General features: G+C 45.4%; 1 protein-coding gene across 2 annotated transcripts in view; it reads left to right on the forward strand.

Annotated features, from left to right (window-relative positions):
* The window catches only part of LOC129830412 (fibulin-2-like), a 51,907-nt gene extending 41,693 nt beyond the window's left edge, over positions 1-10,214 (forward strand). Inside the window, exons 9-16 of one of the 2 annotated variants that reach the window (XM_055892974.1) lie at positions 1,522-1,656; positions 4,557-4,694; positions 5,943-6,086; positions 6,227-6,355; positions 7,422-7,547; positions 7,800-8,045; positions 8,138-8,261; positions 8,858-10,214. In XM_055892974.1, coding sequence (XP_055748949.1) covers positions 1,522-1,656; positions 4,557-4,694; positions 5,943-6,086; positions 6,227-6,355; positions 7,422-7,547; positions 7,800-8,045; positions 8,138-8,261; positions 8,858-9,215 — 1,400 coding nt within the window. In that variant the 3' untranslated portion in view covers positions 9,216-10,214. The remainder of the gene's footprint in view (positions 1-1,521; positions 1,657-4,556; positions 4,695-5,942; positions 6,087-6,226; positions 6,356-7,421; positions 7,548-7,799; positions 8,046-8,137; positions 8,262-8,857) is intronic. The other variant, XM_055892975.1, reaches the window with a different exon arrangement.
* Positions 10,215-15,146: the final 4,932 nt, after the last annotated feature.

Consider the following 15,146-nt stretch of genomic DNA (forward strand, 5'->3'; position numbering starts at 1 on the left):
AAGAAATGCTTTTCAACAGTATCGGCGGAATGAATACACCCCTGATCACGCGTAAACACAGTTCACTCATAGTAGCCACGTTATATTCCTTCTCGCATCTATGCGCTCTCCTCCTCTCACCTTGTCCCTTCTCTTGTGGACTTCAATGTACAATACATCAGCTCTATGTGACCAGGCAAAAAAAACTTTCCAAGCCAAACCGTATCATAATCGCTACACACAGCCCACATCGTTGTCACCATATTAGCTAAAGTAACATCATAGTCAACATAGCTAATGCCTTTAGTAAACCTGCAGAAATCATGCATTAACGTTACAGTGTACACTCAGTAAGCAGTTTATCACATACACCGGCGGACCCCGGTGGCAATAAATTAGTAAAACCAAAAGCTTACCTTGACTTGGAAGCGTCTGCTAAATGACTTAAATGTAAATGTAATGTAAAGTTCCAATGTTGTGTTGGATAGTCATAGTCAGGTAGCTAACATAGCATCCCTCTGTTTGAACAGGGTGTTTGAGCAGGCTAAACTAGCTAGCAGCATTTTCAAGTTACGTAAGTGAAACAATGACAGTCTCTTTCTCTCTCTATCTCTCTTTCTTGCTTCTCCTTCATTTTGGAAGAAATGTATTTGTTCAAAACTGTTCAACTATTGTCTTTTTCTCTCTTTGAGTCAACTACTCACCACTTTTTATACACTGCAGTGCTAGCTAGCTGTAGCTTATGCTTTCAGGACTAAATTCATTTTCTGATCCTTTGATTGGGTGGACAACAGTTCATGCTGCAAGAGCTTTGATAGGTTGGAGGACGTCCTCCAGAAGTTGTCATAATTACTGTGGAAGTCTATGGAAGGGAAGAACCATGAGCTTCCTAGGTTTTGTATTGAAGTCAATGTACGCAGAGGAGGACAGGAGCTAGCTGTCCTCCAGATACACCATGGTGCTACTGTGGACCTTCATTGCAAGACAGTTTGTTTTGATCAATTATTTGGTGATGTACATTTATTGACTATAGTTTTATGTTTAATGATTTTTATGAAATTCACTGAGGAATAAGGTCCTCCCATTAGTCCTCTGAGGAGCCCTCACTGGTGTGGTTGTGTGGTTGTGTGGTTGTATGGTTGTGTGGTTGTGTGGTTCTTACGATGAAGCCATCTCTTCTTGCAGACCTAGACTTCCTGCTTGGTGGCGGTGGACTGTTCTGTTGTGACGTGGTGAATGGTGGTGCAGCGTGTTGACAGATCTCTCATTGTGTGAGACTTATACCCAGTGGCCGTGCCCCCAATCCCTCCTCTCTGTGGAGGCCAAGGCCAGGGCCATGCAGACTGCTTAATCTATCTGGGACTGGCACTGTGTTGCACTGAGAATTACACATGACTAGAGGTGAATATAGGGGTTCTAATGTGCTTACTTTCTCTCTGTTCTCTCTCTGTCTCTCTCTCTGTCTCTCTCTCTCTCTCCTGCCCCTATTCTCTTTCCACCTTTATGTCCCCCTCTCCCATTTGCACTCCTCTCTCCACACAGATATCAATGAGTGTTTGATGTCCACCCATACCTGTCAGATGAATGAGCATTGTGTGAACACGGCCGGGAGTTTTGTGTGTCCGCGTCAGATCACCTGTCCTCTGGGTTACCAGATCAGCAACGATGTCTGCGAAGGTACTGTGGCTGCAGTCTGTAGCAGCGCCCAAAGCATTCACTCTCCAGTAGGCACATGTATAGGTGTAACTTGTAGCAACGCAACAACTGTGCATTAACTTGGCCTTTCACAAGTGTGAGGGAAAGCACATTGTTGAGCTTTACAATCACAGTCGCCACCCTTGGGAGAGTGACTACGAGTCAAAGGTTGGGAGCTGCCTATCAGATCTGTAACCGTTCGCCACGTAAGCTACAGCGCAGTTATAACACCATTTCGCCAACTGACCAAGCAAGTGTTTTTTGATACTGAATATGATTACAAACTAGATAACAGCATCAGGCTGTAGTTTCGTTTTTTTGCTCTGTCTCTGTACGAAGAACTCATTTGACGTGTGTTTATGTTGGTTGTGCCCACTGCTCCAAGGTCAAAGGAAACCTCCGAGCGGTCTTCATTATTTCCATAACCCACACTTGGCAGAGTATGCTAACGCCGGGCTCTTACACACAGCCAGTGTGCTCTGAGATGGATCTGTGAGATGAGCGGGTTGTTGAAGTCCTGTTGGCGATCACTGAAGGATGAGTCTCAATGGGCTCGGGTAGAGGCTTCAATGTAAATGAAACTCACACGGCGGGGAACCAAATGAGCATTTAAACAGGGCTCATAGCGGCTGCCACTTCAGACGGCTGGTTGGAGTGTGGTGTGTTTCTGCTCCCCTTTGAATTCCCTGCCCATGACTTCTTACACATCGACCACATCTCCCTCGCATCGACTGAAGTCCACAACCCCTCCCGCGTCTTGCAGAGAGAGCAACGTCCTCGAACCAGGAGCAAAATCCTCTCCTCATTGCTTACTCCAGTTGATTGCCATCCCCAATTTCTTAGCTGATAATTGCAATCCCTGCTTGGGGGAGAGTGAACTCCCTGGTCTCTGTGAGCTCATCGAGCCAGTTCCCTCCTTGATTTGTTGTGAGCCAATTACCTTCCTACAGTATTGCTTTCACTGTGACTGAACACCCTGCCAATCTCTCACACGTTTAACCCTAGCCTCTCTCTGTCTCGGTGTGTCTGGGCCTGTCAGACCTGTGCTAGCCTTACCAGGCATGTCTCAGGGCCGGGGTGGTGTTAATAAGCTAGTTAAACCATGCCCTACCCAGGGGACGTACAGGGGCTTTAGCGTGGTACATACTGTATAATTTCCCTACAGGGATCATGGAGCGTCACGCACGCATACAGGACATACGGTGTCACGCACAGTGTAGGACACACACTTGGTCGCTTGCTGCATGCACACGCATACGCACAGACACACACACACAGTCTTGTATAACCAACCTTGTCGGACACAGAATTCAGTCCCATTCGAAATCCTATTTTCCTTAACGCCTAAACCTAACCCTTACCCTATCCCTAAGCTTAAACCTAACCCTAGCTCAACCTAACTCTAGCTCCTAACCCTAAACCTAATTCTAACTCTAACAGTAATTCTAACCTTAACCCTAATAGCATTTGAGCTTGTGGCGACAAGAAAAAAGTCCCCAGTTGGTCAAATATTTGTTTGTTTAGTATTCTTGTGAGGACTTCTGTTCCCCACAACACACACACACACACACACACACACACACACACACACACACACACACACACACACACACACACACACACACACACACACACACACAAGTTGGCTCTTTACGTCCTGTGTATGGCAGATGTGATTTCCCTACAGTGATGAGGCTCTGTACAGCAGCAGGCATGTCAGCATTGACAGCTGGGGAAACCCAGTGTAGACAGGTGGAGGAGCTACAGCACAGAGCTGGGTGGGTGGAAATGGGTGGTGCCTTCGATATTTTAACTGGAAATATTGCACCAATATTGCATTTTTAAAAAGCCCGTTATATTAAATGAATTGGCCTTTAACGTAGACCAGGTGGATGATTGACTTGCTAAAGGGCCACAATGCAGCATTTTGACATGTCAACCCTGTGTCGCCTCCACAAAGATTTCGACCCACTTAACCCCAACATCTTTCACCATCATTGTGAAACCCTAGTTGTTTTGTTGCTTTGACAAAGTAATTTCTGAAAATGATTATTTACTTCATGTGGTTGGTGATTCATTTACATCTGTCCCTCATTTTAAGGTGAACCCTGCTACGTGAACTGATTTTTTTTAAACTTCAAAAATAAACATTGAACATTTAATAGTCAAATCGTAGTGTAAAAGCAAGTGAGTTAGTTCTACTCTTCTTGACCATTTGCTGGTGTTTTGTGGTGGAAAGCTAAGCAGGGTCGAGCATAACACGTCAACCCTGTTACCAATAGATAAACAGGCTAGAAATGTGTTAACAATTTCATTTGTTTTGCTTGCATTTAATTGCCAGTCCCTGTTGCACACAACAAGCTTCCATTTTCCCCTGTCACAAGGGGATTTACGTCTGATTAAGATGAAATCGTCAACCCTGTTGTCGTCAACCCTGAGAACACTAGAGAACAGTCGGACTAATGCACACCACTACTGTCTGACGGGCTGACTCAATGGAGACAATTCGTCATGCATAAATAATAAGCTCTACCCGCTGTAGAACTACTGCAACGAGGATGATTGATAGTGGGATCATTCCTAAGATCCTTTCTGAAGTTGGAAAACAAACCATTTTTTTTTGAGGCGAAGAAGTGTTTTGATAAATCATTTCACATGGATCTATCTGGCACTCTATCTCAGAGCCACAGTGACACCCAGTGGTTACAGTAGACATGACACTAACAGGCCTGCAACGTATGAGTAGTTTTGCTTCTCTTCCACTCAATGGATTACAAATGGATGACAAACGGACATTAGTTTACCAGCCCAAAAATGTGTTGTGTATTAGTTGTTTTATTTCTAACCTACATCCTGTTTATAATCACTGTCTCTGTCCACAGATATTGACGAGTGCGTCCAGGGGACTCATAACTGTGGGCCAGGCTTTGAGTGTGTGAACAGTGAGGGTTCGTTCAGGTGTCACGCCAAACCGCAATGCTCCATGGGATTCACACAGGACACACATGGGAATTGCATCGGTAAGAGGGGCTGTCCTCACTGACTGGGTGGGTTAAGCCTGGGCAGACCTGGGCCACTGTTAACAAGTGTAATAGTATGCACAAAACAATATGAACATAACTATGGTAGTGTGTCAAAATGAACGTCATGGTTTACCCAGTCCTGATCAGGTAAAGAGGGGCTAAATGCCACACAAGTAATGAGGTTTAAACCAACACCCAGCAGACCAGACCAGGTACAGGGGGGTTAAATGCCACACAGGTAGTGAGGTTTAAACCAACACCCAGCAGACCAGACCAGGTACAGAGGGGTTAAATGCCACACAGGTAGTGAGGTTTAAACCAACACCCAGCAGACCAGACCAGGTACAGAGGGGTTAAATGCCACACAAGTAATGAGGTTTAAACCAACACCCAGCAGACCAGACCAGGTACAGAGGGGTTAAATGCCACACAGGTAGTGAGGTTTAAACCAACACCCAGCAGACCAGACCAGGTACAGAGGGGTTAAATGCCACACAGGTAGTGAGGTTTAAACCAACACCCAGCAGACCAGACCAGGTACAGAGGGGTTAAATTCCACACAGGTAGTGAGGTTTAAACCAACACCCAGCAGACCAGACCAGGTACAGAGGGGTTAAATGCCACACAGGTAGTGAGGTTTAAACCAACACCCAGCAGACCAGACCAGGTACAGAGGGGTTAAATGCCACACAGGTAGTGAGGTTTAAACCAACACCCAGCAGACCAGACCAGGTACAGAGGGGTTAAATGCCACACAGGCAGGGGATTAGAGGGGAGCACAGCAGACTGCAGCCGGGCGGATGAAAGCCAACCCTCCTCCAGTCAGTACATTCTGATGCTGAGGAATGAGCCTGAGGGACAGGAACTGGGGCATGTCTAGGCAGTTCTGAACCACTGTAAAACATTGTAAAATGCACAGTTAGAAGATTAGAAATTAGAGTTACACACACACACACGCACACACACACACACACTCACCAAAATGATCCCAAGGAATGGAAGTGTATCCTGTGTCTGCCTCTGAGTAACACAGTTTAACTAAATGGCTGCCCCTCTCTCTCACTCTCTGTGTCCCCTCTTTCTCTTTGTCCTCCGGTTTTCGTCTGTTCTTCCTTCTCCATCCTCCCTTCTCAAACTGTCCCTCCACACACCCACATCCCCTGTTCCCTCCTCCCCCCATGTGGCCGACCCGCTCTCTTCCCTCCGTGTTCATCTTCCCTCCGTCACCCTCTCTCCATCCGTCAGACATAGATGAATGTGGTGTAGTGGGCCAGCCCTGCAGTCGTGGCTTTACCTGTATCAACACAGTGGGATCCTACAGCTGTCAGATGAAGATCCTCATGTGTAACCGTGGTTACCACGCCAACCCTGACGGAACCGGGTGCTTAGGTAAGAGGTGGAGTAGTATGCACATCTGTGGTTTTCATTTTCATGGTTACCACCAACAAGATCTCTCCTCTCTTCCTCTCTTCCTCTCGCCTCGCTTCCTCTCTCCCTCACTTCCTCTCTCCCTCACTTCCTGTGTCCAGATGTGGATGAGTGTCAGAGCGCTCTGCATCGCTGTGGGGAGGGACAGATCTGCCACAACCTGCCCGGCTCCTACCGCTGTGACTGCCAAACGGGCTACCAGTACGACATGTTCAGGAAGATGTGTGTGGGTAGGTACTGTGTGGCCTACTGGCCTCAAGCAAAGAAGCCCACACTTTTCACTTGCTAATTGAAATGAACTCTTTGTCAGAATAGTTCTGGATCATTTTGGTAGGCTGCTTGCAATATGGATTCAAATGTTCAGATGCTGTTCTGTCTCTATGGCTCTCTCTTAAATTGAGAAGTAACATATAGTCCTCTCTCTCCGAGCCCCCACACCTCACCTTCACACCATTCCTGTACCATACCGGGGTATATAGTATTACCGGCAGTGCACACAAGGTGCACTACTTCTTCACAAATATATAAAATAACACAAAAACACAAAAAATGTATTTAGGCAGCAGGGAGGGTATTGATTGTCTCTGCTGTAACCAAGAAGCTTAATCACTAGCCACTTAGCTAGCAAGTTAGCAAACCAAATGCAGAACTGGAGCCCTGAGCTGGAGACACAATATTAGATAGTTAACTTGTAGCTTTTTTACGGTACGTATTTGGTATACCGCCAAAGCCTATTTTGTTCCTCGCCTGGTCTTCTCTGTATTGTGTCAGAGTTGCTGCAGTTAGTCTCCCAGGCAGCCAGTCAGCCAGCCAGTCAGCCAGCCAGGCAGCCTTTGCAGAGAACAGTGTGCTGTTTCACTGGGTTGTGACTTTAATAATAATGGACTCCAGTGGGATGTTTAGACTATCAGCAGGCAGCTGGCCCCTCCACTTCACACCCCTATTCACACACACACATACACACACTAAGGAGGTGTACAAAAACACATACATGCGTTTCGTAAACACACTTTCTCTCTCACACCCACATTCTCTCTCTCTCTCTCTCTCTCTCTCTCTCTCTCTCTCTCTCTCTCTCTCTCTCTCTCTCTCTCTCTCTCTCTCTCTCTCTCTCTCCTCTCTCTCTCTCTCTCTCTCTCTCTCTCTTCTCTCTCTCTCTCTCTCTCTCTCTCTCTCTCTCTCTCTCTCTCTCTCTCTCTCTCTCTCTCTCTCTCTCTCTCTCTCTCTCTCTCTCTCTCTCTCTCTCTCTCTCTCTCTCTCTCTCTCACACACACAATCTCCCTCCACTCTCGTCAGATGTGAATGAGTGTTGGCGCTACCCCGGCCGCCTGTGTGCCCAGACCTGTGTGAACACCCCGGGATCCTATCAGTGCTCCTGCACCGCCGGCTTCAGCTTATCCAGCGATGGCAAGAACTGTGAAGGTGAGCGTGTGTGTGTGTGTCCTGTTACACCCCCAGCAGGACAGAGAAGGCTTTTGTTCCCCCCCCCCCCCCCCCGTCACACCTCCACAGGACTGTGAGATTGGACTGATAGTCTAAAGCCAGTAGTGGCCGTTGGGCGGGAGAGACCTGGACGTATTGCATTCTGTGACGCCATGCACACAGTGACATCGTTTCATGAGTTACTTTGAAATGCGGCGGCGGTTTTTATTCCGTCTTTGAATGTCTTCACAGACGTGAACGAGTGTCTAACCAACCCCTGCGGTCAGGAGTGTGCCAACATCTATGGCTCCTACCAGTGTTACTGCAGACAAGGCTACTACCTAAGAGAAGATGGACACACGTGTGACGACATTGACGAGTGTGCCCAGAGCATTGGCCACCTGTGTTCCTTTAAGTGTGTGAACGTCCCAGGGAGCTACCGGTGTGCCTGCCCTGACTACGGCTACACCGTGTCTCCCAATGGACGCGCCTGCAAGGGTGAGGAAACATGTGATGATGGGATAGACACACGCCATACACCTAAGGCATACACACATTACCTCTGAGCTGACTATGGTTTGGGTTTACAGACATAGACGAGTGTACCATCGGGGCCCATAACTGCTCCTTGGCTGAGACCTGCTACAACATCCAGGGAGGCTTCCGCTGTCTGTCCTTCGACTGTCCACAGAACTACCGCAAATCCTCTGACACGTAAGTTACTGTATCTCGACTCATCCGTTATCCCGGCAGTTGAATTGAAGAATTTTGAGCTTCTGTGTTGTTGGAAAAGTTCAAACCAAATATTTTGGCATTTTCAACAGTGTTTTCATGTTGCCCTCTGGGGCTGGTCAACTGGGTTGTCTTGATTTTTCTCAAAGTTCTTTTGAGGTCTTTCTCCAATCTGGTGCAGTGTACGCGGGAGGGAACAATGTTTCCCTTGAGGGTAATGTGTCAGGCTGGGTAATCTGATCTAAGCTGTGAAAACAGAAAGCCCACCTGGGACAGAGGCCATGATACATCAGCTAGGAGTAGGAAGATCTGTCTGGAATCACATGATTGAGTTTATGGCTTCATCTATCTTCTATTTCCCTTTGGTCTTATTTTGAAATGACCTGGACAAACAGACATGTTTTGCCTATAAGATTCTGACCGCTATTATTTTATGTTTTGATTTCATGACTCTGGCTCTCTGACTCGTTATTTTTACTATACTCATTCTGTTTATTTAACATTTTTTTTATTTATTAATATTGTTTTTCATTATAGTGATTATGTGTGATTCTGACTCTCATTGGCTGGTCCTCTAGCCGCTGTGAACGACTGAGCTGCCCCAACTTCCTAGACTGTCAGAACTCTCCCCTGAGGATCACCTACTACCACCTGAGCTTCCAGACCAACATAGTCATCCCCGCCCAGATCTTCCGCATAGGCCCCTCCCCTGCCTACTCCGGGGACAATGTCATCATCAGCATCACCCAGGGCAATGAGGAGAACTACTTTAGCACGCGGAAGCTGAATGCCTACACAGGCGCAGTGTACCTGCACAGGCAGGTCCATGAGCCCCAGGACTTCCTGATCGACGTGGAGATGAAGCTGTGGAGACAAGGCACCTTCACTACATTCCTGGCCAGGCTCTACGTCTTCATCACAGCCAACTCGCTCTAACAGACTGGCCCCCAGCCTCCCCCTGCTCCTACCCACCCCCCTAATGGACAGCCAGTTCCCCTCTGACCCCCTACCCCTCAATGGACAGTATGGATGTTTGACAATAAGTCAGTCAACTTCCATAATCATACCAGTTTCCCAATTTTATAACACACTGATGATTAGGGTTGCAAAATTCCTGGAACTTTCTATAAATTCCCTGGTGTTCCCGAAATCCGGAATGGAGGATTCCCGGAATCAGGAGGGAATAAGCAGGAAATCCGGAATTCGGGAAAATAATTTCAAACCAGTATTTCTGGAAAACCATGGAATTTATAGAACGTTCCAGGGATTTTGGAACCCTACTGGTAATAGCAAAAGTCGTTATTGCACTGTGAAAAGAAATATGTTTGAACTTTAAAAAAAGAAGTGACCCGGCTGCCTTAGAATTGGTTATGTCCACTCAGTAGGTGATGATGAGTTGACAAAACGTCAAACGAGTGACATTAGTTGTTTTACCTTGAAATCTTCAGTCAGTGGGCTAGAGGTAACTCGTTTTTACAGCCGAGAGCAGGGGTAGACTGATGGAGTTGATGGTCGGGGGGCCGGAAAATAATTATTGCAATTTGTACACAAAATTGCGGAAATACTTGGGAATACATTTCCCAATTGTGTTTTTTTACTAAATCACTTGCGGGACGGTTTTGGCTCGCGGTCCGGACCCCTCGTCTAGAGTGTCTTTAACCCACTAAGACAGGTTGTGTTGTCAGTCAAAAAGTTACAGTATCAGTGCCTCACTCCAAATGATCATTTGATCTTTCATCTCCCTTATGCTGCTGTTCCCTCCTATCCTCTTGAAGAACTTTGTACCACTATGCTAATTTAATATCGCAGTATATTATGACATGTATTTGTACCTCTGTATAATTCAGACACATTATGCCTGGATGTATCATATTTCTGCTGGTTTTGTAAGCTGCAAATTATTGTGTTTTTTTTTAACTAAAACTACACAAACTGTTTGCTGTTCCGTGTCTATATAACCTATAACAGTACCCATATACGGTGAACAGATTCAAATGAAATACCAGGCACGTTTCTGGACACATAAAAAATCCAAATTATGAAAAGCCATCAATTCAATTTACTTCAAAGTAAACCAAGTCACTGCTACTCCAATCACTGTTCACAAAAGTACAAGTGAGTCCAGACAAGAATTTTCAACTTGTCTTAGACTTGAGTGAAGGTGATTACGATATGTCAGAACATGTCACACCGCAAATATACATGCCTATTTACATACCTTTTCACACCTTCCTAGTGAGATCACCACCGTGAGAGAGGCCTTCATTTACACCGTCTACCCACAATATGAAGACACGTGTTTTACAATGACTAATAAAAACAAGCTAATATCCTAGTGTGAAAGGCCTGTAATAAAAACATGTAATGATCTTATCGTATACTAATATAATTGATCGCCAAAGGACGCAGATGTTTTTTCTCCCACGTCCTCTCTGATTTTGTAGCACTTTTTGAAAGAGTAACATCTCCACCTACTGGACACAGTGGGTTCTACACAGTCTGTCGTCATACACCAGTTAATGCGTGGCTGGAATTCAATCCAACTCACAATGGAAATGTTTCGTGTCTGTTGACAAACTGCTGCCCACATACACTACTACCTGGGACCATAGTAGGTTTTCCCAGAATCCAAAATTCATTCTGTGATTTTGTTTGAACACGGCACAGAGCTACTGTGTTCATACCACAATGCAGGTTGGATTCGATTGAGCCCCGTAGCTACTGAAATGTCTGCCACTTGCCAGTGGAATCTAGTTTTTTTTTTTTACATTCTGATTATTTTGGTTTTATCTGAAGGTCAGAAAGAGTACAGAATGTGAGACTATAGTTAGAATCTCAGAATGGAAACTTTTTTAAAATGGAGTGTATAAAAAAAGATTAGATGCCCTCCCTGTTTTTTTATGAGCTTCAGTTTGCACTAAGGTCATCTGCTCCTCTAGCCCTGGGCTCTGAGGACCTCCCTTACCATTGTAAACACGGAAAGGGTGTGAGTGGCTCCTTGGCAACTGTATTAATGTATATTGCACATCCAAAGAGAGACGTTTGCCAGTTATCTGCTCATTAGAATGAGTTATATTTCCAAAGGTCATTTCAACAAAAGAATCTACATTTCATTTTGTTTTCCACTCTCCCTGGTCTAATTTTAGTCCTGAGGCCTTCTCTTGGCTCTGAGAGAAAATGTGATAGCAATTATGAGGCATACGCTTCATAGCTAAACTGTGTCTTCCATACAGGGGAGATACTGAGCTATCGTGAGGTAAGACAATTAGCACTGTGCATACCTGTGTCGTTTTGCAGCCTAGTACACAGAACAAAACCTACTGACAAATATCAACATACACAAACAGCCATGTCCATATATGATGACTATGCTATCACACTGACATTCTTCCTCTTATGAAGGTGTTCAACACAAGATGGCTCCCGAGTGGCGCAGCGGTCTGAGGCACTGCATCTCAGTGCTTGAGGCGTCACTACAGAAGGTTTGAATCCAGGCTGTATTACAACCGGCTGTGATTGGGAGTCACATAGGGCGGTGCACAATTGGCCCAGCGTCGTCTGGGTTTGGCCGGTGTAGGCCGTCATTCTCAATAGGAATTTGTTCTTAAACTGACTTGCCTAGTTAAATAAAGGTTTAAAAATAAGATGAGAAGGGGCCAGCAGTTTAAGCTATAGTGACCAACCCTACAGCACACTACATGGGTGTACTGGGCGGCTCTCCCCTCCGCGTTCACTAGAGTCAAGCCCAAGCACTTCCTGCCATTGAGGTGCCATCCGACACGTACTTATGAGTGCACTGGCCTTGATCGATGGTCCTTTTCCACAATTAGCTTTATCTGCTGCTCTAGATTGGCTTGCGCTGTGTTTCAGGGACACAGTGAATCACACATCCCAGATAGGGGAAGTTAGGAGACATGCGGCTATAATGGTTTCAAAGGACAGTCACGGGAAGTTATGAAACAAAGGGAGAGGGACAAGAGAAAGTTCTAGGATAGATCATGCGGAGACATTAAGCAAATGAAAATTATACCAGGTCAGAAGGCAAGTAGTGTTTTGGCATTTGTGTTTCAGATGAAGCCTTGACAGTGTTTACATTTAAACAAGGTAGCATCAAATTAATGTTAATGAGACTGTTTGAAATTCCGTTTGTTTGGCATGAACCTGACGGAATCTTTAGCCTTATATACTATAACCCCAAATGACTCATTCATGCCCTCTCCTCTCCCCTGTAACTATTCCCCAGGTGGTTGCTGTAAATGAGAATGTGTTCTCAGTCAACTCACCTGGTCAAATGAGGGTTAAGTAAAAACGTAAAAACCAAACACATTCCTTATACTAATCAGACGCCACCTCAGCGTCCTTGTCCTAACATGACGATAAGCAGAAATATGATGACCAAAATCGAATGTGATTCTTTCAGAAGCTCAGGCCTACCTCCCAAGTGTAGAGAGATCTCTCTTGGGTGAATTGGATCAAGTAAATGCAGATAGTTGGTTTTCTCATACTGTACAGAAGCACCGTGTCAAGCCGTAGGTACAAATGCAGATTGAGGGTGTTTATTGGTTTATACTGTACTTTACACGACTATCACTATCTATGGTCTGTGAGGAGGGGATATGTCGGGGGAGGGGGGTTGTTGCAGACACGGTTGTCTTTGATAGCTCAGGTGGTCACCACCTGAGGGGGGAAAGAGTGTTAATGAGCATTCTCAGCTCCAGACAAGCACAGGCTAGTGCACCCTCTCCTCTGGCTGTCTTACACTGAGGGAAGTATGCATCATTCGAGACACTGGAGTTCCTAACTACACAGAGTTCTGGTGCTTAGGCCGACCCCGTCACTAGCACAGTTGTCTCGCAGGCAGGCAGGCAGGCAGGCAGGCAGGCAGGCAGACAGACAGACAGACAGACAGACAACGAGAGAAAGAGAGAAAGAGAGATTTGCTTGCATGAGGGAAGGTATGTGAGAGTACCTGTCACACCGGGGCTCCTGTGTGTGCTGTTTCTTGGTTGGGTTCCAGTCTGACAACTTTATCTCTACCCCTCTCTCTGATCACAAAGGACTGGACTGTATCAAATAACAAATAGGGTAATAGCTCTACTTACCCTTCTGGTGGGCCAAATGCTATTCATTGTCATAGTTCTTACATCTCTATCCAAACTGGGCAGATCTGGGACAGGGAGTAGAAGTGCTGAGCAATTAGTGCTTTTAAGGACGATAACTTTTTAAAAACATACAATTAATTATGAAATAATGACATAAAAATTATTTTAGAGCTTTTAAATGGAAATTCCAAAGCCCAAAATAGTGATCAATAAATTGCCAAAACATTGAAAACATCCCATTGTCTCTGTTTTATTTTTATTTTTACCTTTATTTAACTAGGCAAGTCAGTTAAGAACAAATTCTTATTTTCAATGACGGCCTAGGAACAGTGGGTTAACTGCCTGTTCAGGGGCAGAACGACAGATTTGTACCTTGTCAGCTCGGGGATTTGAACTTGCAACCTTTCGGCTACTAGTCCAACGCTCTAACCACTAGGCTAACCACTCTGTCAAGTGAAAATGAGCAGAAAGCGGAAGTTACTATGAAATAATAAAATATTTTAGTTGTGTATATCATTTTTAATTGCTTAAATTCATCATCTCATCTCTGCTCAGGCAGTAACAGCCAGCCAGCCAGACATCCAACATTATCTCTGTGCTCTCCACACCTACCGTCTTTGAGTCATCCTATTTAGCTAGGCTAGTAGCTAGCTAGGCTAGTAGCTGGCTAGGCTAGTAGCTGGCTAGGCTAGTAGCTGGCTAGGCTAGTAGCTGGCTAGGCTAGTAGCTGGCTAGGCTAGTAGCTGGCTAGGCTAGTAGCTGGCTAGGCTAGTAGCTGGCTAGGCTAGTAGCTGGCTAGGCTAGTAGCTGGCTAAGTATGCTGCAGAGCTCTCTGACAAAATAATTTTACTAGTTCTTTAAAGTACATAAGGCATACTTTCAAGACTGCTTATTACCAATTACTACAACTATCAATTGGGTAGCGCTAGCTCACGAACTGTCTCTATCCCTCTGGTCATTGGGTTGTGTACATTCCTCTCATGTGTCTGTGTATAGGCTATACTTCTCTGTCCAATCCAGGAAGAACAGGAGTAATGGATGATGGTCATTATAGTTAACTAGCACATTTCTGCACTGAACTAGGTTTAATATTTGACTAATGAAAACTACAGCGCCCTTCAGCCCAGCGTCCCACAAAGATCTTGACCTATGCCACTTTCAAGTGCGGAAATTGGAAATTCGAAACCTCCAAGCTAAAAGGAAGGTTTGTTATTTGCGTAGAGCTTCCTATCGGTTGATTTTGGGATCCGACTCTTCTGCCAAGGTTAGCAAGTCGGACATTTCTGAGTTTCCTAGTTCCGACTAGAACATAAACGCTGCACTCATTTATTTTGTGAATGATTTGTCTTCCCTCTAGTGAAACGGCCAAAAACACTAAATGGAATTCAAGTAATTGAACCGACTTTGGTCAATTAGTTGTTTAATAACAGACGAAGACAAAAAGCTGGTCAATCGCTCAGCACTAGGAAGTAGTGGACAAGGGCAGAGGAAAGTGAACAAGAGAGCAAGGGAATGAGAAAGAGAGCATATTGGAGTCCACCCTCGGGCTTTAATTGGACATGCATAGGAGTGTTGATCACTGAAGAGGCCTGACCTGGAGGGATTTCCGCCAACTGTTCCCTGGGTGGGGAGAGTTGCTGCAGTCCTAATCACAGCAGGCCCTCTGTTCAAAGCGAGGCGAGCTGAAGATGAAGAGTTTCTTCGTTAACTGCCATCCTGACAGTGTGCAATGCCAGACATCTGTGGCATGTGTGACCTTTGACCT

This window comes from Salvelinus fontinalis, chromosome 31, assembly GCF_029448725.1.
Source record: "Salvelinus fontinalis isolate EN_2023a chromosome 31, ASM2944872v1, whole genome shotgun sequence".
NCBI lineage: Eukaryota > Metazoa > Chordata > Actinopteri > Salmoniformes > Salmonidae > Salvelinus > Salvelinus fontinalis.